Source organism: Pieris napi, chromosome 4 (genome assembly GCF_905475465.1).
Source record: "Pieris napi chromosome 4, ilPieNapi1.2, whole genome shotgun sequence".
Taxonomy (NCBI): Eukaryota; Metazoa; Arthropoda; class Insecta; order Lepidoptera; family Pieridae; genus Pieris; species Pieris napi.
In genome coordinates, this window is record NC_062237.1 from 3,830,190 (window position 1) to 3,855,958 (window position 25,769).

The 25,769-nt window shown below is 33.3% G+C and overlaps 1 protein-coding gene across 1 annotated transcript in view; it reads right to left on the reverse strand.

Moving 5' to 3' along the window:
• Positions 1–114: 114 nt before the first annotated feature.
• Positions 115–25,769, reverse strand: part of LOC125048608 (ATP-binding cassette subfamily G member 4) — a 52,513-nt gene continuing 26,858 nt past the window's right edge. Inside the window, exons 3-10 of the mRNA XM_047647359.1 lie at positions 14,896–15,016; positions 14,174–14,431; positions 13,149–13,335; positions 6,267–6,381; positions 4,496–4,873; positions 3,802–3,966; positions 2,451–2,707; positions 115–1,710 (exon numbers count right to left, since the gene is read on the reverse strand). Coding sequence (XP_047503315.1) covers positions 1,369–1,710; positions 2,451–2,707; positions 3,802–3,966; positions 4,496–4,873; positions 6,267–6,381; positions 13,149–13,335; positions 14,174–14,431; positions 14,896–15,016 — 1,823 coding nt within the window. The 3' untranslated portion in view covers positions 115–1,368. The remainder of the gene's footprint in view (positions 1,711–2,450; positions 2,708–3,801; positions 3,967–4,495; positions 4,874–6,266; positions 6,382–13,148; positions 13,336–14,173; positions 14,432–14,895; positions 15,017–25,769) is intronic.

A 25,769-nucleotide genomic window follows, 5' to 3' on the forward strand; every position in this document is an offset into this window, starting at 1 on the left:
AGCATATGAAGAAGCTAGTAGCTAGGCATTTCTTATTCGATATATTCTAGCGTAGGAGACTTTCATTAGACAGATAATTTAATGAATGAATGTTACAAAATAACATTAAAAATTAAAATACACAAATAGGTAGATGAAAAATATCTACATTTTGTGACGAAAACCTTTTAGATTATTTTTAAAGTGTTTTTAAGTACCTTTTCCTTTTGTTGACCCTGTTTAAAAATACATTGAAGTACCCGAATATACGCTGTAGTAACAAAGTAAACAAACTTTCTAACAACTAGAACATGAAATAAGAATAATCATAGTTCTGTCAAACTCAAACCTGACACATACTTAGAAAGTTAAATAGCTGTTATGTCCCGAGTGAAATACTTTTATATCTCTGGCTTCTAAACCTACAATATCAAAAGACTTGACTCAAAATTCTAAATGCGTAAAGGTCCCGATGATGACCATGATATAATTTATGGATAACACGTCCTTTGTGTTAATAATACGTGTTTAGCGTAGTGTGGTATAGAAGAAATTCCGTCCTAACAGTTACAACCGTTCGACAGTTTATTATCTGTAATGATTGACATTTGACTTTTGATTAATTATGTCAGTAAAGCTCGGGTCATCTCAGCTACGGATTTGTATGCCCGGTTAGTTACTTATCTGACTGAACTAAAAAATCATTAACTTATTAAAACGGCTGAGAGTTTAGCTTATGAGTAAGGTCTATTATTAAACCTTCTATTAGGTACATTTACATCATGCAAGACGCACAACTAACACTGGGCAGGAAAACAATTGAAAACTTAAGAAAAACTTAATTTTTTATCACGATCATAGACAAAAATTTAATTCATATACATCTGTTGACAGAAGTTACATTATTACGCCATTGTCGACACTTAGGTATGAAGAATAAGTATTTCTCCTTATACAACATGACGTTTATTTACTTATTCATTAATTTTATCAGCATTTTGTATTTAACATAACATACGAAAAGCTAAATGCTGCGTATCTTTCTTTAAACATGTACAAATATATTCAAAAGATTAATCCATTATGTCCTCGAATTTCAACTCCATATTGTGTAAAAATTCAAATATGGAATAATTATTAGAGTTTGAAAGTCAATTGTTTATTACCTATATCTATAGAAATATTATATTCATTTGAAGCATAAAGAATTTTCTACTGGCTTCGCTTACAAATCGTCCTAATAATACTAAAACATTCATAGTCAGTCACGCCCATACAGGATTCTTTGGTTCACCTGTTTGAAAAATGCATTACATCACAAACAACATAAATTACTTGCAATCTATCACATGTAGTTGTACTAAGTACCTGGAATTATAGAATATCATATCATGTCGCGAACCGCCACCTGAGGCCCATGAAACAAAGAAACCGTACGGCGAACATGATGCTGACCATTATAAATATTTCGAACCAGACTGAACTTTTTTCGATATCTAAGTACTGTAATAGGACGTCTGGCTTTGCAAAGTGGCAGTAGACATCGCTACACTCGAGGGGTTGCCGTCCAAAGCCGAAAATTGTAAGCACCATGGCAACTACTCCGCATCGGATGAAGGAAGTCTTCATGATAATGTTCATTATTAGGGGGATTTTGTGAGCGAAGTCGAAGCCGTAGATGGCCAAACCAAGGAAAGGGGCGATAGCTGCCGGGCCGATCGCACATCCATTCTGTAATTGCAATTTATTAATTACAAACAAATACATATGATCATGTTGTTGTTGAGATCTCGCACAAAAACGCAATATTGAAGTCTGAAACGCTATTAGGAGTGTGTACAATAGTAAGACAACTCGATTCACGCTTTTTTCGGCAATAATGTGATGTAACACGACTTTGAAAGTTTAGGCAACGCACTTGCGGGCCTTCTGGCAATGTGAGTCAGAGTGTCCATGGGTGGCGGTATCACTTTACATCAGGTAAGCCCTGCCCGTTTTCCCCCTGATATATATAAAAAAAAGTGCGTGCGTACAAAGTACACATGTCAGAACTGAAACTTTTTAAGTCTTGTTCATATTTATACAAATCTAAAATTTTAGATTTCCGACTTATAGGGGGGGATTTTTTTTTAATTGTCATTAAAATATTAAAAGTGTCGAAAATGAATACAAATTATACATAAATTCTCTTTACGAAATTTTAATTTTAAAAATATAATTTTTATAAGGTAATTCGCCCTTCTCACTCTTTCAATCGCTCTCTCACTTTTCTTCGACAAAAACGTTGCACATCTTCGTGACACTAACATTATTATTATTGTGTTTCATCCGTAAAAATTTTACCCTCTGGCGCCTACGAAGTTTCACTTCAAAAACAAATACGGAAGTACGCAAAACTTAAAATAAGTGTTATTTTAATTTGCCAGGGTGGCCACATGTGTGTCTCTAAATAGTATTACAGAGATACATACCCTAACACTAAACACCGATCCAATAGCCATCCCGACACCCTCAGCGACCAGAGAAACAATATTTCCTATTATACAGAACGCCAGGAACCTATTATGGGCGTATGGAACTCCGACCATGAAGAACACAATCGTTGAAAAGATCATGTTTAAGGTAACTTGTACTGGAAGTTTTGAGACTGTTAACGCCGCGTAGTATGGCACCAGGTTGTACCAGCCATTGAAATGTTCCTTTTTCACCAACTTTACCTCTTGGGGATCTGTAATCGGAATTAATACTTAGGTCACACTTAGGTCAATGATTTTTGAAAAATATTCTTTATGGATTCTATACCTAGTATAGATGGTAACATTTTATTTTCCATGACTATTACAAACTAACGTAATCGTATATTTGAGCAGTGCATCGGGGCAGTCAGTGCGAGTCTTAAGAAAGAAACTTCCGAGTGCGTGTATTATGATTAAGGTCACAAGTGTGTTCAAGAATTTAATTATGTGGGAAGAAGATGCAGAATTTGACACAATTTTTACGTAGGGCTACACATAACAATTCCACCCACAGATTTCTGCCAATGGACTTTGTATCCGGCTAATAAATAAATTTAAAAAAAAAAAAAAAACCACCCACAGATCCGCTACTATTGTCAATTGCCTTGATTATAAAAGTAGATCTTTGTTTATCACACTAAGATAACTAAACAAAAAAGCACGTCTGAAATTATTGTTCTTCATTTGTTTTTTACAAAAATGATAAATAGCCATATTTTATTTAATCTTACGTTAATATAATTTCAGCATTGACATCATTGTTTTTGTCAGGAGACAAATAAACCAATAACAACCTAAATCAACAAGAATGCAAATCTAATAAAAACGAAACACACGAAATACAAAAGAAATATATGAGGAAAACAAACTAAAGAATATTTACAAAATTTAAAAACATCTAATAAATAGGACTCTTTAGGCAGTTAAATGGATAATAAAAAGGTCCGTTAACCTATGTAACTCGTTGTCTATGGACAACGGCGGACAAATAATTGCTTTTGAATTAAGAATATAACATGTTTATCTACAATACACATTCTGCACAAAAAACTTTCAACGTTTTCCAAACCGGATACAACTTCCATCAATAATAAATCGAATGAATATTATAAAATCTCAATAAATTATATTCAGCTTTATTATGTTATCATGTTAATAAGATAATCCTTATGCATTTTGCGTTATTTTAATTGAGCGCTTCACGATTCGAATAAAGTTTTTATTTTATAAAGAGCATATATTATAACAAGATAAAATTATTTACAATAAAAAAATTAAGATTATGTTTGTTAAAAAACATACTTACAGACTAGTACTGGTACCATGATTTGTGTGTAAACGAAGAATATAACAAGACCCACGCACATCTTCAAATGGTTAAACATTTGTGTACCGTCATTTGCCATATTGAAGAAACATACGCCTATCAAAAGCGCACAGCCTATGTGGTGTATAGTTTGAATCCATAGTGCTGAAACAAATATTTTTTTGTCTTAAATAGTAGTATGGTATTGGGCGTAGAAAGTGCGGACGTAATAACATTGTTTTCTTATAATAATCCAGTGGTGCTGTTTAACCCATATGAGGTCTTGGACTCAGATTGCATCCGTTTCTTTGATCATATTTATTACATAGACGACAGCCTACTGTCTGACACATGTCATCGATTTTTGCCGACATTCCGATGTTTTATGTTGCGAGTATAATATTATGCGAGTGGACCTTCTGTGGGATCGAACCTCTAGATGACCTCTAGACCACTAGACCAACAAAGCTCTTGAGAATTTGGTAACGTAAAATACGTCTGTTATATATTTGAATATCGATAATGAAATACGATTTCCACCGGAGTCAAAGGTTTTAACAATGTCTTATGAATATGAATAAATGGGTTATTTAATCAAATTTATTTATTAGTTTACGTTTTGAAATACTAAATATGCAGACTTTACTTAGTTAATATCCGTTAAGTAACAGTTTCTTTAACTAAATTAACCCACCTGGTCGATTTCTTGATATTTGCAGTAGCATTCTCGTTAGTAGTATAATGAACTGTTGGGAGAATGTACTGGGGTATCCTTTGGTTTCTACTTTCTGCATTTTCATCCAGGCCACTGAGGAGTCCTTGGAAATTTTACTCTCTAAAGTTGTTGATGACGCTGCCGTATACTCTTCCATGTTAAACGTGCATTTGTCTGTTGTTAATACTATTTCCGTTTCACAATTATTGTCTTCTGTTTGGTAGCAAATCTTTAATTGCATTGTGTTGACTGGTTCCAGGATTGGACTGTCAACTTTAGTTGACTTATACAGACTACCGTTAAGGATTTCTTCTGATAATATTTGTATGCATTCATGACTCTCCGTTAGCTCGATTACTAAAATGTTAATCAAATAAATTAATACTTATTTAATTATCAAAAATAATTCGCGTAGTAAATTGGTTCTTGGATGACGCAGACGAAGTCACAGCTTTACGAATGGAAGCGATCTTACTGATTCGTATAGTTCAGTCCGTTAGTCCTAAATAATGTCATTGATATTATTTTATAGTCTATGTAAAAAGCCCAAACAGAAACAATCCAAAACCTAGGAGCTTAAGGCGATTGAGTATCCTGTCTGCGTCAATTACAAGTGGCAACACATTGGCGCCTTTAATAGACGTTTGGCGTGCTTTATTACTGACAATAAATTATAGATTGGTGTGTTATTTTTTAAATTACTATACTTCTATTTATTGTTGCTGTCTCTTCGTATTCTATAATCTTACTAGCTGACCTGGCAAACGTCGTTTTGCCATGTATATCATTTACAATAAAAAATAGGGGTTGATTGTAGAGGGGTGAAAATAAGGGGTTGTATGTATTTTTTAACGCTGTATCATAAAAAAGTAAAAAATAAAAATTTAGGGGTGGACTACCCTACTAGATGTTGTCCGATTCTCAGACATACCCAAGATGCAGACAAAATTTCATGAGAATCGGTCAAGCCGTTTCGGAGGAGTTTAACTACAAACACTGCGATACGAGAATTTTATATATTAGATTTGTTTGTGTTGTATAACTGATACAACTGTTTATGTGTAGCAGAAATAAGGATTCTATGAAAATAATTTTGAAATTTCAAAATGTTTAAGTCACAAAAAATTTAACTGACTGAAACTTCAACCATTCTGAAATCTCTTACACATTTATTCCCACTGTCGTATGTGTGCTAGAATCGTCCAACCGTTGTTTCGAGAACAGAAACCGCCTTATATGCCATGATACTCAGCGATTGAACAGCGTATGATAAGTTCTAATTTATTGTATTTCGTAAAACTCGTAAGAAAGCAAATTGTAGTTCATGGTAATAACCTTTATAAGCACTTAAATAAAATGTCAAATACTGCACTTTTACGAACAATTCTGGCATTTCGCTATCTACCTAGTAGTCCTTGCTTTAAATATTTCTTTACATTTTTATTATAAACGAACCTTACTTAAATATTTGCTCAACACTTAACCTTACTAAAATTGATTGGTGTGGTGACGTAACCATCATTGTACATATTTGAAGAGCTTTAGAAAAATTATCGTCATTCACTTGAAAATACTGTTGACATCTCTAATATACAGGTAAGTCCGAATCTCTTATGCAGAAAGAGTCCAGTATAATATTGCTATTGTAAACCCGACAGAAACTATGGCATTAATCCTAAATAATTAAATATTTAATATACTAGTTATTTTTGCATTTGTTTTAATTAAAATTTATAATTTTGTTACTTACTATAATCCGCTGGATTGTGATGGCGAGGACAAACTAGGCCCAGGCTGGATAGATGTGGTACCATGGCCTCAGTGTCTCCTTGGTAGATGCATAGACCATCTGCGATTATGTACGCCTGTAAACATAAAATAAATCGTCAGTACAAAGACTAAATCGCCAAGGAAAAGTAGCTCAGTGCTATATTGGCGCAAACCAAATTAGGCATTGCACTTAACGTACGAGTATCGTCATCTTTACCTTTATACAAGGTTTTATTACAACAATTTTCTTAGTCTAATAGAGACCGAAGACAAAATATTATACGAACTATTTTGCTTCTTTACTTAAGTTAACCACATCATATATATCTATATCTTCAGTTACAAGCTATCTCTTCTAAAATACACTCCCAATTTTTGATTTTATTAGTTTCATAAGCGTGGCGACAACCTAAATCATCGTAGTTTCGCCCCGAGTGTATGCACTCATTTCAGCATAATTTACATTTAATTGATTCATTTAGGAATAAATTATTTTATATCCTTTTTTTAACGCGCGTTGATAATAAATAGTGTATATTATATTTTCACATAAAAGCATCCCATTGACCCAGTTGACAAATGTTTTATTTAGTTATATCTATTTATCTCAAAATATAACTTATAACCACTGAAGAAGGGTAGCATGTAAAAGAATCTAGTGGGAGAGTATTAACCATAAGGCTTAGTTTAACGTGTGCCTATAGGGTTCAAATCAATGAGTTACGAAACAATTATACACGGTATATAAACGATACACAGAATATAAATCGTGTGTGGCAAGTTTTCGACTTTTTATAGCTAACTCGATTTTAAGTGGGGCCTTAACGGATCTGGTTTTTATACAACCAAATATGAACATTTAAGACCAAATCTAGACTGATTTGTGAATATGTTACTCGTATAGAAATTATCCTTTATAGCTACGCCTGTGTTAACGTTAATCTTAAGGTGGGAACTGACCAAAGTTACGAGGTGTAATGTAGCATTCCCATCGAGCGTGTTACGCATCGAGCATGTTACGCTGTGTTCTAAAATCGGCGTAACATGCTCGTCAAAACTCTGTGCTCCACTTTCGCCGCCAGTGTTCACGAGATGTGATAGTGATAATGTTGATATCTTTTATTCTATTTAATTATTGTTTCATCCAAATTAAGAAGAAGAAAAATGTTACTGGACATAAAACCTATTTAAAAACACAGGCGTATGAGGTGGTTTGTTATTGATTGCAATATTAAAGACCAAATAATTACTGGACAGTATAAAAACTTTGTACGCAGGTCTCGATTTTGAAGAACTGTTGAATTTAATTGGACCAAAAGTACTTAAAAAAGACACAATTTATAGAAAATCATAATCATGATCACTCGCGACGTGCGACGCGTCGCGAGTGATCATGATTATGATCGCGATTACTGAACCGCGTAACAGTCAAAGGATTCGCCAAAAAACCGACAGCCGGGTGGAGCACTCAAAGCGAGCAACGAGCGGCTCGTTGCTCGCTGGTTTCCCCGTAACACGACGTACTGACTGCACGAATGCTCGCTGTGAAACATTACATTACATGTTACATTACACCTCGTAACGTTGGTCAGTTCCCACCTTTATGTTTCAAGGACCAACTCTTAAGGTTTCAACAGTTTCCTCACGATGTTTTCATTCCCCGTTGGATCAAGTCAATTACATAGGAAAATAGACTGGTGTACAGGTGTATGGATTTTTTTTATAATTTAAAAGACTTCCGGACAATGAAAATGTAATTGAAAAGTATGAACTATTAGAAAAAGATGGCAACTTTAAATCTCGAACTACGCAATAAATATTAACACAATACACTCATCATTGGAAAAATCCTATGTATAAGATAAGAAAATTGACAAACAATAGTGAAAACACTACGTAATTTGTAATCAATAGTTCGTAATTACGGTTATGTAAAAGCGTGATACGTGCTGTATCACGCTCATACGAAGGCTAATATAGAAAATAAAATATGAAGAATACGTTTCTTGTCATTATCTGAAATACAGATAGGTATTAAGACAAAATCGGATTACGACAGGCGTGACCCACTACTGCAAAAGGAATTTATATAAGAAAGACATCAGCTCACGCTATGTCACGTGACCGTTTCCATACAAATTTGTTTGGCTTTAGCGAGTCACGGTTGTAGCAAAGTGGTTTTGTCTCAAGTGTCAGCTGTCAAATAATGTCAACAACCATCTGGCAATTTGATTTAGTGCAGAAAACCACTGTTACAGCAACGCAATTTCACTCTAGCTGTGAAATATTAAACGTCATTTTAATATAAGAAATTATAATTGCATTTATATTCATTCACAAAAAGTTTTAATAATAATATGTTTTAAATTTTAATATTAAAAGCTAATATATTTATTAAGTGTTTCGAAATTTACATAATAGGAGATTCATATTTATTTATGTAAAAATCTAAGAAACTCAATATAAACTAAATATAAAAGCTAGTATTAATACAATAGTATGTCTGTATGTATGTACAAAGTACATATTAATCATCAACATGACGTTATTTCTTTATATTGCTCTGAATGCAATCAATTATATGCGATACAAAATAGAGGACAGAATCGCGCATGTCATAAATTGTATGAAAACTTCAAATCGGCCATAATCTTTGGTATTCATATTTCATAAAACCTTATTTCTTTACTGTGTTAGTCTGTGGACTAAAATGTAAATGGCATAGAACAGGGAGCGATGGAAGTTTCTGCCTCCAAGACACTTTTTTAACCGCAGAGTAAGGCATCGTATACCTTATATAACTACCAACATATATACCAAGTGTCCATTATATAAATAATTACGAACGCTAGTCATTAATTATGTGGTTTTTATGCTACTCCTTGAGCACGGTGAAACAATAATCTGCATAAGACAATGAGGCAAGAAGTAAATCACTTTAATGACCTATGCACACATTGCTACCTATACCGTGGATTCTAACAGATGAATCGTATCTTGTCTTGTTTGACATATTATATGACAGCGCTCAATACAGTCTGATATACATCTTGGAATTCAGGGGGCTTTGACTAATGGTTAGATATTTAACCATTAGTTGCTCTAACCACGGATCAAAAAATGCATTTAGCTGATATTTAACTAATAGTAAGGATTTTTAACCAATAGTTGAGTTAACTACGGATCAAAAAACCGGCCGTTAGTCAAGATGCGTTAACAGTAGTGTATGTAGAAAGTCGAAAACAAAATTTTTATGAAAAGTTTGACACGAACTGTCATTTTCATATAGGTACAAACTTAGTTTTCGACTTTTTACATGTACACTACTGTTAAGACATCTTGACTAAGCCCCTCTGTGTGATAATTTAACGTACTAAACCTATCATTTATCTAATTTACATCTTTTATATAGAAGAAAGATATATACAATCACGTTATTCTAAGATGCAGCCTCCATTTGATCTTTTGCTGTTAGCATAAAATTTTTGCCAGCCCCAAGACACAAATATGAGTAAACATGATTTAAAAATTTAGCTGGTGCTGTCCTCGCTCAACGAATCAATACTAGGAAATGCTGCCAGCATTAAAAGCATAGTGCCACAAGGACCAAAGTTTTTTTTAAATTTATTTTAGTTTTCTATATGCATTTTAATTTATTATTATTATTACTATGTAGGTAACGAATATTGTAAAAACCTTTTTTTGAAAAATATATAGATAGCCATAATTTTTTATTATTTATTAAACTTGTAACAAGTGAGAGGCAATGCTTAACATTAACAGGACATACGTCCTGTTCCAAAACCGATAAACCATATGTTTCGACATGGTATAAGTTGATAGCGAGTTGCCTTAAAAAATATCACTGTATTGACAGGATTTTACCATACAACATTGTATGGTACGAAGTACGAACATGGAGTTAGACCTTCGGTCATTGAACACAGTCCACCAAGTCATTGATCTTAGAAGCCAATTTTTGTATGGTTTTCCTTGTAATATTTGCGTATAAAGAAAAGTTTATTAGTGCGATGCCGTAAGAAGAGTATATTTTATTATGTACTTATCACAAAAAGATTATTTATTTATGATAGATTTTAGACATATTATGTACCACATTAAAACGTCATTAAAGTCAAGAAAAGTAAGAGTAATTTTCTCTAGATTTGCAATTTCCAACTGGGTCATATGTGATTAATGTGGCTCTATTATATCTATATGTGGGTCAGTTATATATAATGTGTAAATACAATAACAGTCTACGTTATTTCGTTACCTGGGGCCTTAGTCAAGATGCCTTAACAGTAGTGTATGTAGAAAGTCGAAAACTAAGCTTGTACCTATATGAAAATGACAGTTCGTGTCAAACTTTTCATAAAAATTTAGTTTTTGACTTTCTACATACACTACTGTTAAGGCATTTTGGCTAAGGCCCCTGAGCTCGCCCATCGTATAGAATGTACGAACAGCGCTCCGTGGAGATATTTGAAACTAAACAGTAGAAAAAAAAACATTATTCGTCTAGAATTTGACTACGTGCTATTGTCGTTAGATTTTCGTGCTGTCAGCTGTCATTTGATATTCTCGTAGTGACGACTATGATTTGACTTATATAATATATAGGTCAATTGATGAAACTATCAAGACAACAAGATGAACATATTACAGAAAACAAACATTTGCAAATAAATCCTTTATTCATGTAGACAAACAAATAATTTCTACCTTGACACCAATAATTACAATAAAAGATTTATCAAGTTAAGAAAGATTCGCATTAATTTTGCATTCATTAAAAAATACAGAGAACACAAATAGATTCATTCAGTTATTAGTGGATGTTCTTATGGGTAAAAAAAGTTTTATTTTTATTTTCAAGAAGAGACTTATGATTTACTATATCTCGTATATGTATCTAGCTTTAGCCGTCTATAACTTTGATTTGCTGGCACCACGTTAAGCTCAAATGCTGGGCTGCTTTATATCTTTTTTGTAATGGCTTATAAAACGTAAACGATCGACTCTTACCCCTGAGGTCGTAGGTTCGATCCCCTGCTGTACACTAATGGACTTTCTGCCTATTTGCGCATCTAACACTCGCTGGTACGGTGATGGATAGCATCGTGAGAAAAGCAGCATGTCTCAAATCAAAAACTCGATCGACTCCGAACTCGATAGATAGATTTATCGCTAGACGATGGCAAGCGGCCGGATAGGCTGTCATTGATCCCTAGGAAGATGGAACGGGCTTTGGTATGGGATGCTACTTGTGTGGACACGTTAGACCCGTTTCAGCTCCCTCGGACAAACAAATAGCTGGGGCGGCCGCAGAGCAGGCGGAAAGTAATAAACGACTCAAATATCGTAAATCGAGTCTCCTCCAACTTCGATTTTGTTCCCTTTGGAGTCTCTTGGGCCGTGGGGTGTACAAGTGCACAGGCGCTAATTAAAGATTTAAGATGGCACCTGATAGATAGTACCGGTGAACCCAGAGCTGGTGCTTTCCTCGCTCAACGAATAAATATCGCAATACAGCGAGGAAATGCTACCAGTGCTATTAAGGTACCTACAGTGCTACAGCCACAGGGACCAAACTTTTTAATTTTCATTTTTTTTTTTTTTTTTTAGGTTAAGCAAATTGTAAATAATGTATATTTAATTGTTATGTTTAGGTTTTAAAAAGTTCTAATGTGTGCAATTTTACCGACCACTTAGAAACGGACAATTTAATTTATTTTTAATTTGTTCAATGGAATGAAATATTATAGCTATGAAATAAAAATTATCAAAGAAACAAATGCAATTGAGGCCAAGCCCTATTTACGGTTGTAGCGCCACTGAATTATTATTATTTATCGCTTAGAATAATGGTTTAGTTAAATTTAATAATGTGATTAGTTTTTATTTTATTACACCGGCACTATTATATCGATACAAATGGTGTATTTATTGGATATGAGACAAGACCAACTTTAGAGATTTGACCCATATTAAAACAACAGTTTATAAATCCAATAAACTCAATAGGTCAATGTCGACCTCGTCAGCCAGGGTTGTCAAATGTTCTTTGACGCTACGCTATTTATAAAACTAAAAAGCACCAAGTACATTATAAAGGAAATTTGAAAAAGTTTTTTTTTTTCTAAATATTACCATTAATATGGTTTAATATGTGTAAATTATGACACAAAGTTTATTTCCTTGTTTTCATTTTTTTACTCCTTATTTCACAAAAATATATTCAAAGCTGAATAAAGCGAATTTCATATTTATTTTAATATGCATGGGTAACAATTTTTTTACAAATGCATGACAACCCTACTGCATCTAAGGATTCTTAATTTATAGCTTGTCAACTGCAATAACATTTGACAGTTAACATTGGATATCAAATAATGATAAAACATAAATTATTATCGCCCATTAATAGCAACATTGAATATAGAACCTTATCAGATTCACGATATTTTATTACAGATTCTATATTGCGACCTCTAATGAATTAGTGTCATTTGATAATATAATCAGTTTAAGGGCGCGACACAACTACTATAAGAAAATTATTACTACGTAAGGTATTTTTAAATATATTTTCTTAAGTTGAAACACATTTCCCTTTTTGGACCGTTTTGAATAAGTGAGTGTGAATAATTTATACCTATTATGTAGGGACTTCGAAGATGCATACTATGTTCAAAGAGTATAACGAGTTCGATCTGGCGAAACTATTATTGAATTTCTGACAGCTGACAGATCTGACAATTTAGCGCACCGCGGTCTCTAAAGCACAAACGTCAAAACAGTTTACACTTTAAAATTTAAAGTCACAATTTAACGCGTTGAATGAAAGTTTTTATAATACCTGGTCAAACAACTCGAAGAGCGAAGCGGCAGGCTGGTGGATGGTGCAGACCACAGTTCTTCCTTGTCTCGCGAGCTGCTTTAGTAGCTTGACACACTGCACAGTCGTGACATTGTCCAGACCACTCGTCGGCTCATCAAGGAAGAATACAGGAGGATTGTTCACCAACTCCAGGGCAATTGATAGCCTGATTAAACATTTCAAATATAGCTACTAAAATACTGTTTTTGAAGTGAAACTTCTTTAGGTGCATGAGGGTAACATTTTTACGGATGAAACGCAATAATAATAATATTAGCGTCACGAAGATGAGCAGCGTTTTTGTCGAAGAAAAGGGAGAGAGCGATTGAGACCGATTGAGAGAGAGTGAGAAGGGCGAATTACCTTATAGAAATTCTATTTTTAAAATTAAAATTTTGTAAAGAGAATTTATGAAATATTAGTATTTTATATTTTATGCAAAATAATTTATTGAAATCTCAAATGACGAATTGTAAATTAAAATGCCACGTGTTTTAATAATCGTAGAAATAAATTTAAAAAAAAATATATTAATTGGTGACACTTAATATTTATTTTATTTTTATTTATTAATACTTCGTTGCATATACATAAATATAGTACAATTGACATAATTAAATAAAAAGGAGAGCAACTGGCGGCCTTATCGCTTTCGAGCGATCTCTTCCAGGCAACCACCCGTAGAACAATTTTTTGCAGCTGACCTCATCTATCCCCTGGTTGCGCTTGATCCACAACTTTTTGAGCATCCTGTATAGTGATAATATCAAATTATCACTTTCTTTTTTTATATAACATGCGTGTCCTAAATTATTAAAGAACTTTCAATTATGACTGTCAACTTTTTGCTCCGATACTTTTAGTATTAAGTTTAACATTTTGATGGGCGGACGATTAATTAACGGGTTTGTGGGCCCACAAAAATAAATACATCATTTAGTTAATCTTGGAAAGCATTATCTTGTGTTTAGTATATTAAATATTTTTGTTTTGCAATTGCCTACCTCTTCTTTTGTCCACCCGATAATAGGTCGGTCCTAGTGTGCTGGTGTTCCAACAGGCCTAACTCTTGTAATATCTCTTCTGAGGGGGCTTTGCTTCCTTTTGGCAATTTCAAGCTGGCCGCGACGTCCATCGCCTCTCGCACAGTTAATAAAGGCTGAAGCAAGTCTTCTTGAGTGATATAACACGAAGATCTTTGGAACGATTTCTCATCGCGCGCTTCGCCGTTCACCAATAGCTCGCCTGCGACACCATTTGACCTTAAAAGTTAATTTACTATTAGCATTCGAATAAATTTGAAATAGTTTGAAAAGATTCACTGAAGTATAACGTTGCTTTGGCTCATCTATAGATTTTGTGAAATGTAGCAAAGCAACCTCGCAAGAGCACATAACAACCGATGTTGAAATATACATTTTGGTATTCGGAAATGACGTTACGTAATTTAGACCAAAAATTAAATATTTTTATCGACCGTGATTGCAAGTTATGTACACAACTTTTTAAACATTTTCATAATATTATACAGATAATTTCAAGACCATATAAGATCCTTAATAACGGGACCTGACAACCTTTAATTCTGTTCCCTCTCAGCTTTAGTTCCTATTTATATAAATTCGTGAATCTTTATACAATTACAACAGCAAAATTTTCATTCGAACTTCGCCTGATACATCTCAGATATCTTCTTGTTCCGTCGGTTATAAAAAAAATTATTTACCTGTAACCGGATATTGCATTCAACAGTGAACTTTTACCAGCACCAGATGGGCCCATGATCGCAACCAGCTGTCCGGAGATAAATCTTCCATTTACGCCTTTAACAACTTGTCGTGATGACCCTAAAAAAATATGTAAATTTTACAACTCATTCGGACCGCAACAAATCTTAATTATTGTTTATGTATTACTAAAATTTCTTATTATATAACTGCCTGCATAGAGGAATTGAGCTCTAAGAATCTTAATCTGTTTAATCTGCTCAATACTATGAGTATTCCAACTCTAAGTGTGGGTTTCAGAAACGAGTTTTAACATGAACAAAGTATGATATTCAGAGACTGTAAAACGGTCAATGTCCAGCCGTGCGATTCTGTTAATCTGTGAGTTCACCTCGCACTAACAACGCTCCCTTCGTCAGTCACGTCATTTTTGGAATCTCATGGTATTCTGTTAAGCAATTTCACAATATGTCTTGACAAGCGGAGGGAGCTTGTAGTTTATTGTTTATCAGAATGCCAAGTCGTAAAATGACTGCTTGACGACTGATTTGAGCGCGACCGCCGCTGCGATAACCGCTGTGTGAGTTCGAAAAGTGAGTTACAGAATCGCAAGGCAGGCTAAGGAAAGTCGTGTAATCAAACGCGAGCCATAGATCTAGCTTACTTTGTCTAAAATAATACCAAAACAATAGAACGCGAGTGTGATTACAGAGAAAACTTACCTTGTCTATAATAATACCAAAAACAATACAAAAGAAGACTGCGAAGTTTAACAAGAACATTGTATACAGTACGGTTATATAAAATTACCCTGACCGTGACTTGGCTTAGCTCGGACTTAAACCGTCTTACAATTACTTCTCTGAAACTCAGCCTAAATATGATTTCCGTGTGTCAAAAATGTGTTAGATTTAACATAGGATTCATACGTAAGTCCATTGTCTCGCGAATATAGCCTCTACAAAGTTTACGAAATTTTTATAATTAGATGCTATTTTTTCTTATTCATAAAGGTGCAATAAAAATAAAGTACTAATTGAAAATACTAACAAATGATGTCATTCAATCAAATTAACATAACGACTTATATAAAATAAAGACAAAAACCACAGCCAAAAACCACTATTATTTATACAATGCGGTAGATTTTAATTTATAATAAATATTTATTCTTGTTATATAATCGGTATAATTATAAACACATTTAATATTGCGTAGTTCTGATGTGCAAGTCATGGTACAAGTAGTATTGGCCTATCACGGTCCCACCAAAGGACTTTTCTTTCTTTTAGGCTGCAATTATCATCCGCTCTGGGAAGGAAAACATCGCGGGGAAACTGGCTGATCGTCTACTTGTGTACTAAGTAAATATGATGACGTAAACAGAAATCGTTGGTGGTTGTGGTTGTAGTGCCACTCATTTTTTTAGTACCTTCCTCGAAATATATTTTATACAGCAGGCGGAAAGGTACATAAATTTCCTCCAGGCAACTTTCATTTTTTCTCCTTGGGCGTGCACAGGCGCTAATTAAAGGTTTAAATTACCGCCTGGTAGGTAGACCGGTGACCTCAGAGCTAGTGCTTTCCTCGCTCAGCGATTATGTATCGCAATACAGCGAGGAAATGCTGCCAGCATTGAAGGTACAATGCCACAGGGACCAATCTTTTTATATTTGTTTTACTTTTCATATCAACTTTTTATTATTGTTATTACTATGTAGGTTAAGTATATTGTAAATACTGTATATTTGTGTGTAAATTTTAAATAAAAAAGTTAATTTTAATAGTTGCTTTAAGTTAAACCCTTAATAAATTAAATTATTTAAGAGGTTTCTATTTTTTAATAATTAATATTATAGAGTGCTAGCTTGCTATATTTATTCTTCACCTTGTTAAGTTAAAAAGTTATACAACATAGGTTAATAACCTTTTGTGCCGGAAAACTTTCGAATTATTATGAAATTATCGCATATTGAATAAATATGTTCTATATATAAATGAAACAAGTCTGCCTTTAATGGTAAATGTTTCAGTGATGGAACTGAAACTGAAATAAATGAATGAAACATTTTCATAAAGTTATTTTCTTGAATTTATGTTCATTGTGGCAGCAGTAATTTTGTAAGTTATAAACACATGACATCACACACATTTGACGGCTCATTGGTCTAGTGGTTAGTACCCCTGACTGCGAATCCATGGGTCACGGGTTCGATCCTCGGCTGAGACAAACATCGATGTGATGAGCATTTGGTGTTGGGCTTAGGTCTTGGATGTTTAAATATGTATTTATATGTCTATCTATCTATATGTATGTATCCGTTGCCTAGTACCCATAACACAAGTTTCACCAGCTTAGCATGGGACTAGGTCAATTGGTGTGAATTGTCCAAAAAAAAAAAAATATATATATAAATATTTGTATAATTGTCGTACGGTTTAAATTAATACTTTGTAGACTCTTAGGCACAATTCCCGTACGAAAACTATTGGATTTGATATGAAGAAGTCATAAGCCTCGACTCTTATCCCGTATGTATTGCTATCTGAGCAGCCAATCTGGAGTAAGTTGTGTCCTTTAAAAAGTAACAAGTAACTTTCGCTCGAACGGTGAAGGAAAACATCGTGAGGAAACCGGCTTGCCTTAGACACAAAAGTCGATGGTCGTGTATCAGGCACAGAGGGCTGATCACCTACTATCCAATTAGATTGACAAATGATCATAAAACAGTGAAATTTATTTATTTAACTTTCCAACGTTATATACTACACCGCGTAGATAGAAATCCAATGAAAGTACATGTCTTTCCGGTCGGGTAAATAACACGATTTGCTAACTGTACTTGTACAATACATGACCCTAATAACAACCCTAAAAACAAGTCTACCTTGATCGACGGCCTACTTTCAAACACTTCCGGATCCTCATTACACATACACGTTACGATATTTCATTACAATTTGCTTATTTAAATGATTCTACACGATTTAATTACTATAATAGTTGTACCTATTTATTAGAATTGCATGCTGTATTCTGTAAATGTCAGTTTGTGAGAATTCATTTGCTCACTGTACCCAGAGCATTGGTTTATTTTGCGTCTTCAGCAGAGCTAGACAAAGGGAGTTTGAACCGAAATATCATTGGAGTAGATAACACTTCTACTAAACTCTACCTCAGTTAGTTTTTGGTTTAGAAACTACGCATTTAGATTAAACTTTAACTTATATTTAATAATTTACGCATCTCAGTCGATCAATTCCAATGCTTTACAGCACTCGTGGGCAGCGACAGACATCAAATAGATTTAATAACCCATTTAAACCCCTTAAGGAAGATTTATATAATTTTAATTTTTATCTAATATGAAAAATTCTCGTGTTCGTTCCCATACTCCTCTGAAACGGCTCGACCGATTCTTATGAAATTTTTATGCATATTCAGTAAGTCTGAGAATCGAAAATCTTTCAAACCCCTAAGTGATAAGGGGTGTCCACCCCAAGAAACATTTTTTTGATAACATTTTTTTATTATTTTTATTATGTGGCATTAAAAAATACATACAACCCTTAATTTTCACCCCTCTACTAACCTCTATTTATTATTATAGTAGAGAGTTATTTTTATTGAACTAAACATGTCTCCTTGAAATAATATACATGGCAACACAACGTTTGCCGGGTCAGCTAGTATATATATATGGCATCTACCCTACTATCCTATACTGTATAATGTACCCAACATTTGTCTTAGAGATAATAAATTACAAACAACACGGAACTTACAGTTGGCCTACTATGTACTTAAAGTCTTGGGGTGAGCAACCTATTATTCACAGTCGCGATATTGTGTATCTTATGTATTGAATATTATATACATTTTATTTTTAATTGCGAGAGTATTGGTTTAGTACTGTAAAGATAGTGTATGTTTTTTTGTGAAAAATATATAAGCGATATGATGGTCCGAAAATGAACATTGAAACAAGTTGGAAACCGCACAAACGCAAACATTCTTCACCGCCGAGACACGATGTACTCGTATATAATAAAACAAAAGAGTACGAAGACTGAGAGAACTGGACCTTGAACAAACAGATTAATAAAAACTTAAATATCATCGTTTATTTATAAATACTCGTTTCTAACAAGTCTTATCTCCCGATGGCAATCCAATTTCTTACTTTTCCTCGTAAAATAAATAATACTGATAGGTTTCGTTAAATTTTTTCCTTCCTTCTTGTCTAGAGATGCACAATATTCGTCCTTCACGCATCGATCGGAGAGTTTCTCTGCGTAGTGCGGGAAAATAACGTAGTCTTAAACCTCACCATGTATCAAGAAGGGGTAGGGTAAGGGGTTTAAATGCTTAAAAAACATCAATTGATTCGTGGAACTTACAGAAATCTGATTTTCATACCTAAAAGGGTCGTATTGGTTCTTAACAAGTTACGGAGAAACACTTTTAAACTTGGTGCCTTAGTTTAATTATCTGTCGCTGTAAACACCCGTTCATTGTTCATCGTGAGGATACAGTATCAATAATTTCCGGTTAAGCCTTTTGCACCATAAACTATGACGTTTAACCAACCAACGAATGATGTGTCGCATAGACGATACCATTATTAATATGATAGAATATTTCGATTCTTTCGCAGGATTTATTATCAACATTTAGGTTGGCATTTAGGTACAAATAAAGTTGTGTTTTATAATAAATATAGTATTAATTTTCCATGCAATGCTAGTCATTTTAAGTATCAATAGTAAAAGACTAAATACGTATAGTATTTAATTTCATAGAAATACAGTTACTATCAATGTAAAAAATAATAAAATAAAATCAAGTATCAAGTAAGTTTTATCCACAAAATATATCAAACTGGATACCATACTAATTTTTTTTTTAATTTGCCGCGCTTTTTCGTTATCTTCTTCTAGCCAGACTCTATCGATCTTCCACTACCACAGACCTTTTAAAATTGTTCTGAAGATGTAAAGCTAATATTTTACTAATTAATGAAGTGTGTATTAATTTTATAAGTATTCGAAACTTGTAAATTGATATTTAAATGACGCCTTTTATCAAGTGTTATTTTACAAGATCTTGTGTGCTTCTGTTTATTTTACTCATATTTTACTATTAAAGGTCACGAGTATTTTAAAACGTGTATAAGTGTTGTTAAGATGTTTACTGCTTTAGTGTTCACTCTAAGAATCCAATTACTTCGTAAATTCTCATTAAAATAATACTAAATAGGTATACAATATAAACCCACCTCACGCAAAGTAATTATTATAGTTTTTGTAATGTCAATTGTATTGTGCATTAGTAGTTATCTTTTTAAATAAATATCATAAATACATAACGTGGTCTTAAAATTGCATGCATCGATTCTATACCAAATTTCATACGACACCAATGCTTCGGATAGTGGGAAGTAAATACTGGGTTTTGTTAGATGATGTCACTATTATGGAAAGATTGTTAGAGATTGCTAATAGAAGGAAAGATGCAGGCGTCAAGACTAATGAATCTAAATTTGTTCTTTCCTTGTAAGTCTGTCCAGACTGTTTATAATTATTCGACGCGTGTTTGATTATTATGAGCATTAGACCTTGTTTAATAAAAGAAAAGAATCATAAACAATCACATTTTTCATCCAACGTAGAATATAGAACGCTTTTTTTTTTAAAGACCCTAAGTCGAATTGTTTCGGAAATACTTCGATGAGTTGGTTCCACATAGTGGTGGTGCGCGGTGCCTTAAATAACCCTCAGTTGTGAAACAGACATCTAGGTGATACGGGAGAAGTTTTGTATTCTGCCTCGACGTCCGACAATAAAACTCAGCAGGTATTAATCCGAACAACTCTTCTGAACATTCTCCATGGTAAACGCGGTAGAAGAGAGACCCCACATCAGATAACGCCAAGGGATGCAGTACTACTCGTTGGCAATAGCTGGTAGATGCTTCAAGAGCAGTTGTTTTTTGGTATTTTGTTACTAAAGTGCATTATTACTAGCACAGAATATTGCTCAATTAAACAAAATCTTGTTAAAGTTGTGACCTAAATAGAAATACTTGATTATATAACCTATAACTCTCATGTGAGTCTTTCATTCATTTACTTTTCCAGTATAGACTAGATCAATCCAAATAATGAATCATTCGCAGCTGTGCTGTTATTTATTCCATAGTTATCAAATCTCCATACATATGTATGTTATATATATATACAATATGTTATATCCGCTCATCCACACAACAATAGCCTTGATTCACAGAGATTATCAGACAGTTTGTAATTGGTATAGTTACTCAGAAAATAATTTAAACGTAATCATGGAAATATTAAGATGGCCTCGTAAGAATGAGGAAATGGATTTTACCGTGTATTAATTTATTTTAGAAATCATTGAGTGGCGCTACGAATATTTAATTGCTCCAGGATTCCGCATAATTTATCTTTTTTATAAACAATGGTCGGTCTATGACAGGCACGATGTTTCGATGTTTTCCTCCCCCGTACCAGCAAATACTTGCAAGTCATTGCGCACAAGGAAAAATCTTTAACTCCACTGCCCAGAATCGATCAGAGTCTTAACCTTTTCTTTACTTCCTTACTTACTTTTACTGGCTTGCTACAATGAAGCGGAGAGTGTATAGGTCGGTATGTTTAAGCTGTGCCCCTAGTTACTGCTACCTTTCTGGTTCATTCACGGAGCGTATTGTGTTATGAATGCTTTATTTGATTGGTACACTTAATAGGAGACCGCCAACTACCACTTGTTCCTTTTTGTAGGGAAACGCGTTGTACCCACCCTGCTTTGTGGGACTCGCTTATACTATAACTAGGATACAGTAATAGCTTCCTGCCACCACCGGCCCTCTACCACTAATCCCTAATCCAGCTCTATGGAGCCAAACGATGAACATTTGAAGGCGCTGGTTTTTTTATAGGCCTGCGTTACTAGAAATATATAAACTGTGGCAGTGAGTTTTGTAACAACAATGCTATGTGCTTTGTTCCCATTTAGAACAATTTGCAATTATTGCATTGCTATGCATATTATTATCATTGTTTCCAATGTTTTTCTTTGATTTTATTGATTATTTATAATTATTGACAATGTAGAATGTTGTTAAAAGAAATACTTTTTAAATGGATAAGTAAAATAAGTGTTTTTGTATAATTTTAATTAAAATCGAAATCGGATATAAAGGATTTGGACTTGTACTATTGTATGAGGACAGGGGTATGTGGCTACCAACTAAATATATTTTTTTAAATGAAAAGCATAATTTATTTGTTAGAATATGGTACAAGAATATTATGGTGGTACAATCTCAACTTCGCATATTCTGCCACAATTAATGGCTCGCAAATTAGTCTAACATAGTTAAAAGGTAGAGTTTTACATAGAAGTTACATATTATTTCGTGTTTTATTTCACCATGCCTCCTGCTGATAGAGGACAAATCTTTGTTTTTAGTTTATTTTATTTTTATTAACTAACTAATAATTACTTAAGATGTCATGTGGAAAATGGTGTAATGGTTGCAGCTCCTTACAAACATTGTGTAAAAAAAAACTTAACGATTAAAAAGAGTGGCGGAAAGTTTATTGCCAGTTCTTCTCTTCCGTTCTACGCCCTTGATTTGAGAAGTGGCAGTAAATGTAAAATTAGAAGCATTTAATATGTATTTCTTTCACGTTCATAAGTGTACATTGTGTTACCTAAATGAATAAATGATTTTGATTTGATTTGATTACATTATATTATTATCAATCATATCATCATAGTCAATTCTTATATTGTTTTATCACTACATCATCTCACATTATTGAAAATATGTTATAACATATTAAGTCGATTTTTAAAAACTTTAAAAAACACTAGTAGGAAGGTATTTGAATGTTTTTGGTAAATTATTATAAACCTTGATACAATAAGTGTTATTCCTATACAATTCCAGATTAATTTTTGGCATAACCAATTTCTCCCCATGTCTAGTTAGCACCAAAGACAAAGTAAAATTATCTACGTTACGTTAAAATAAAAAAGCGTCCGTATATGTACCTCAAACCTTGATAATAAGCTACAATCAACTACTTTAGTAGGTTTGTACCTATATATTATTATATTTGTATATATAATATCTTGAAACTAGAATTGACGTATCAAATACGGGTCCACATTTGACCTGTGATAAGCTACAGAAATTAAATTGATGTGACAAGTTCAATGATTTGATAATATTTGCGCTTGTTTCTCTCCTATTTAGGTCACTACCAGTTGTCTAGACGCGCATATTATATTATAAACAAAAGCTGATAACAATTGAATTTGGCATTCTGGATAAAATAAATTCGGGTTAATTAGGTTATTAGGACCCATTCGCCCCTTCCCAAGAGATATTAATATGTTCGATGGATGAATGTGAAGTCTCCAATACGCTAGCTAGGGGATATTGGGTTAGCGTGGGGACCATTCCCTCTCGCCTAAGAGAAGAGGCCTACGGCCATTAGTGGGACATATACAACGTGTAATAGAGTACTCTGAAAATATCAAAGTTTATTAAAATTAAACTGAGTACAACGTGACGATTTTTACTGATAGGGCCCCATCAAAAGAATTTTCCACGGGCCCCAAATGGTATAGTTAGTAGTTACTTGCAGTCTTGAGTGGACTTCTGTATACTTTTTAAATCATCGTGATCAAACCTGCATGTCAAAATTGAGGACATTGTGGACCCAATTTAGAACAACCAACACGCCATCGATGACCTGAAAGTCAAGCGTCTTTCAACGTTCTAAGTCGATTTCTCACTGTCTTTGGTCACGTATCGCGACGTGGTAAGTACTGAATAGAGAGACTCGTGGTGCAGGGGAAGGGACAAGAGCTGCCGTTAGGGTTCCGAATGTATTGAGAGTACTACATCAAAATTGCATGCAATGTAAACTCCATCTAAAGTCCGTCGATTTAAAGATGAACCCCATAAAGCGTCGATATCACTCGACCTTGGTTGGTTCAGCGTGTCTTCCATACACTCTACATAGCATATACACCTCAATGGGAATAAATAAAATAAGTAAAAAAATACAACATATTTGCTGGTGCAGCAAAAGCGTTAGCAAGAGTTCAAATAAGAATTGTTTTTTTTATGTTTAATAACACTAGTCTAAAAAAACTTTTTCTTTATGTAATACACATTTTTCTTTTTCCATTAAACGACAACTCTTTGTAACGTCAAAATATGCACAATCCCTTGAGTGTCGTTATACAGAGTTTCACACTGTATTTATTTTGAACTGTAGGTATCCCAAATCGTCTCCGGATGAAAATAAATCAACGGTTTATTTATAGAACTTATTTTCGTATGGGAGCTTTGAACTTGCAGTCATATTTTTGTTTTTTATGTGATTCAATACTTATGCACTCTTCCAAATTTAAACTTCAGGTTATACACCCCGTGACCATGAAACCGTAACAAGGTCAAATTATCAAAGTCAGGTGTTCATTAGAGCCACATTTACGAAACGAGCCCTCTTACACTAAAAATATCGACTTCATGATTCAATGATGTTTTTAGGACTTATAAATAATAATCATGTAAATGTGTCTATGAAAACATATACGCAGTTGTTCTAGAATATATTTGATAATTTTAGCGGAAAGAATCTATTATGAAGGTCAACTGATAAAATATTAATATCTTTTAATCCTAGGATAATTTGATAGTGTGTTGTATCGAGAAATTTCCTGTAAAAATTCTTACATTTTAAAGTAGGTTCCAAATACACAAATATCATTAAAAAGAATTAAATAAAAGTCGATTTTCATTCCTAAGGTTTCAATAGTATAGTAATTATTAATAAATTTTATTCTGTGGTGTATCTTTCTTCGAATAGTCTATACTCTGTGGTATGATCATAGATAATGGTCCCTTAAACTATAATCATAATGTATAATATCAGAGAGATATAATATTACGTATCGGTTTTTGTAATATTAATCAAAATGCTTTATTTTGAAAGAAAATGGCGGTTTCGCTATGTGTTAGCTTTAGAAGCTTAACATGGTATTATAATTATTTAATAATTTAAAAAAATTATAATAAATAGGTGATAATAACAAGTCGGTATTACAAACTGACTACTATGTCATACTACAGCACATAAAATGTATGTACAATGTATATATCGCGGAATGTATTCAGTTTATCGACATCAGTTTAATATTAAATAAAACATGAGATCTGCATTTATTATATTACAGTATATGGTTTATATCTTAAACGTTTTCTTAAATGAATTTAGTAGTTGTATACAAATGACATTGATAAATGTAATTTTATTATCTCCATCGGAAACGCGTAAATTTAAAATTTATTGCGAAATAAAAGGATAAGGAGACATAATAAAACATGGACACTATTTTGCACATTGCTTTATATAGTTTCAGTTTCCCTTATAATTTAATGAAAATAAAATCATATACATTTTTAATTATAAACCATTTTAATAAGAGCACCAGTATAGGAACAGCCAGTTAAAAGCATTAAAAAAAGTTAATATTTCATCAAAAAATACCTTTTTAACAAGTGACTGTATATTATAAAACACACTGAAATCAAATAACCGTGTCATGATACACTGACAGTTTTTTTTCTATGAATAGTTCTAGTAATATTCTAGTAATAACCTAGTTCTTTTAATTTTTATGTTTCATAAGACTTATAAGTTCGTATAAGTGCTATATATATTATAAGTCCAGAATAGAACATACGCCGCTTTCAGCTGTTTCTTAAGCAGTAAAAGAAGTCTAGAAAAATAATATAGAGATACGAGTAATACAATACTGTTTC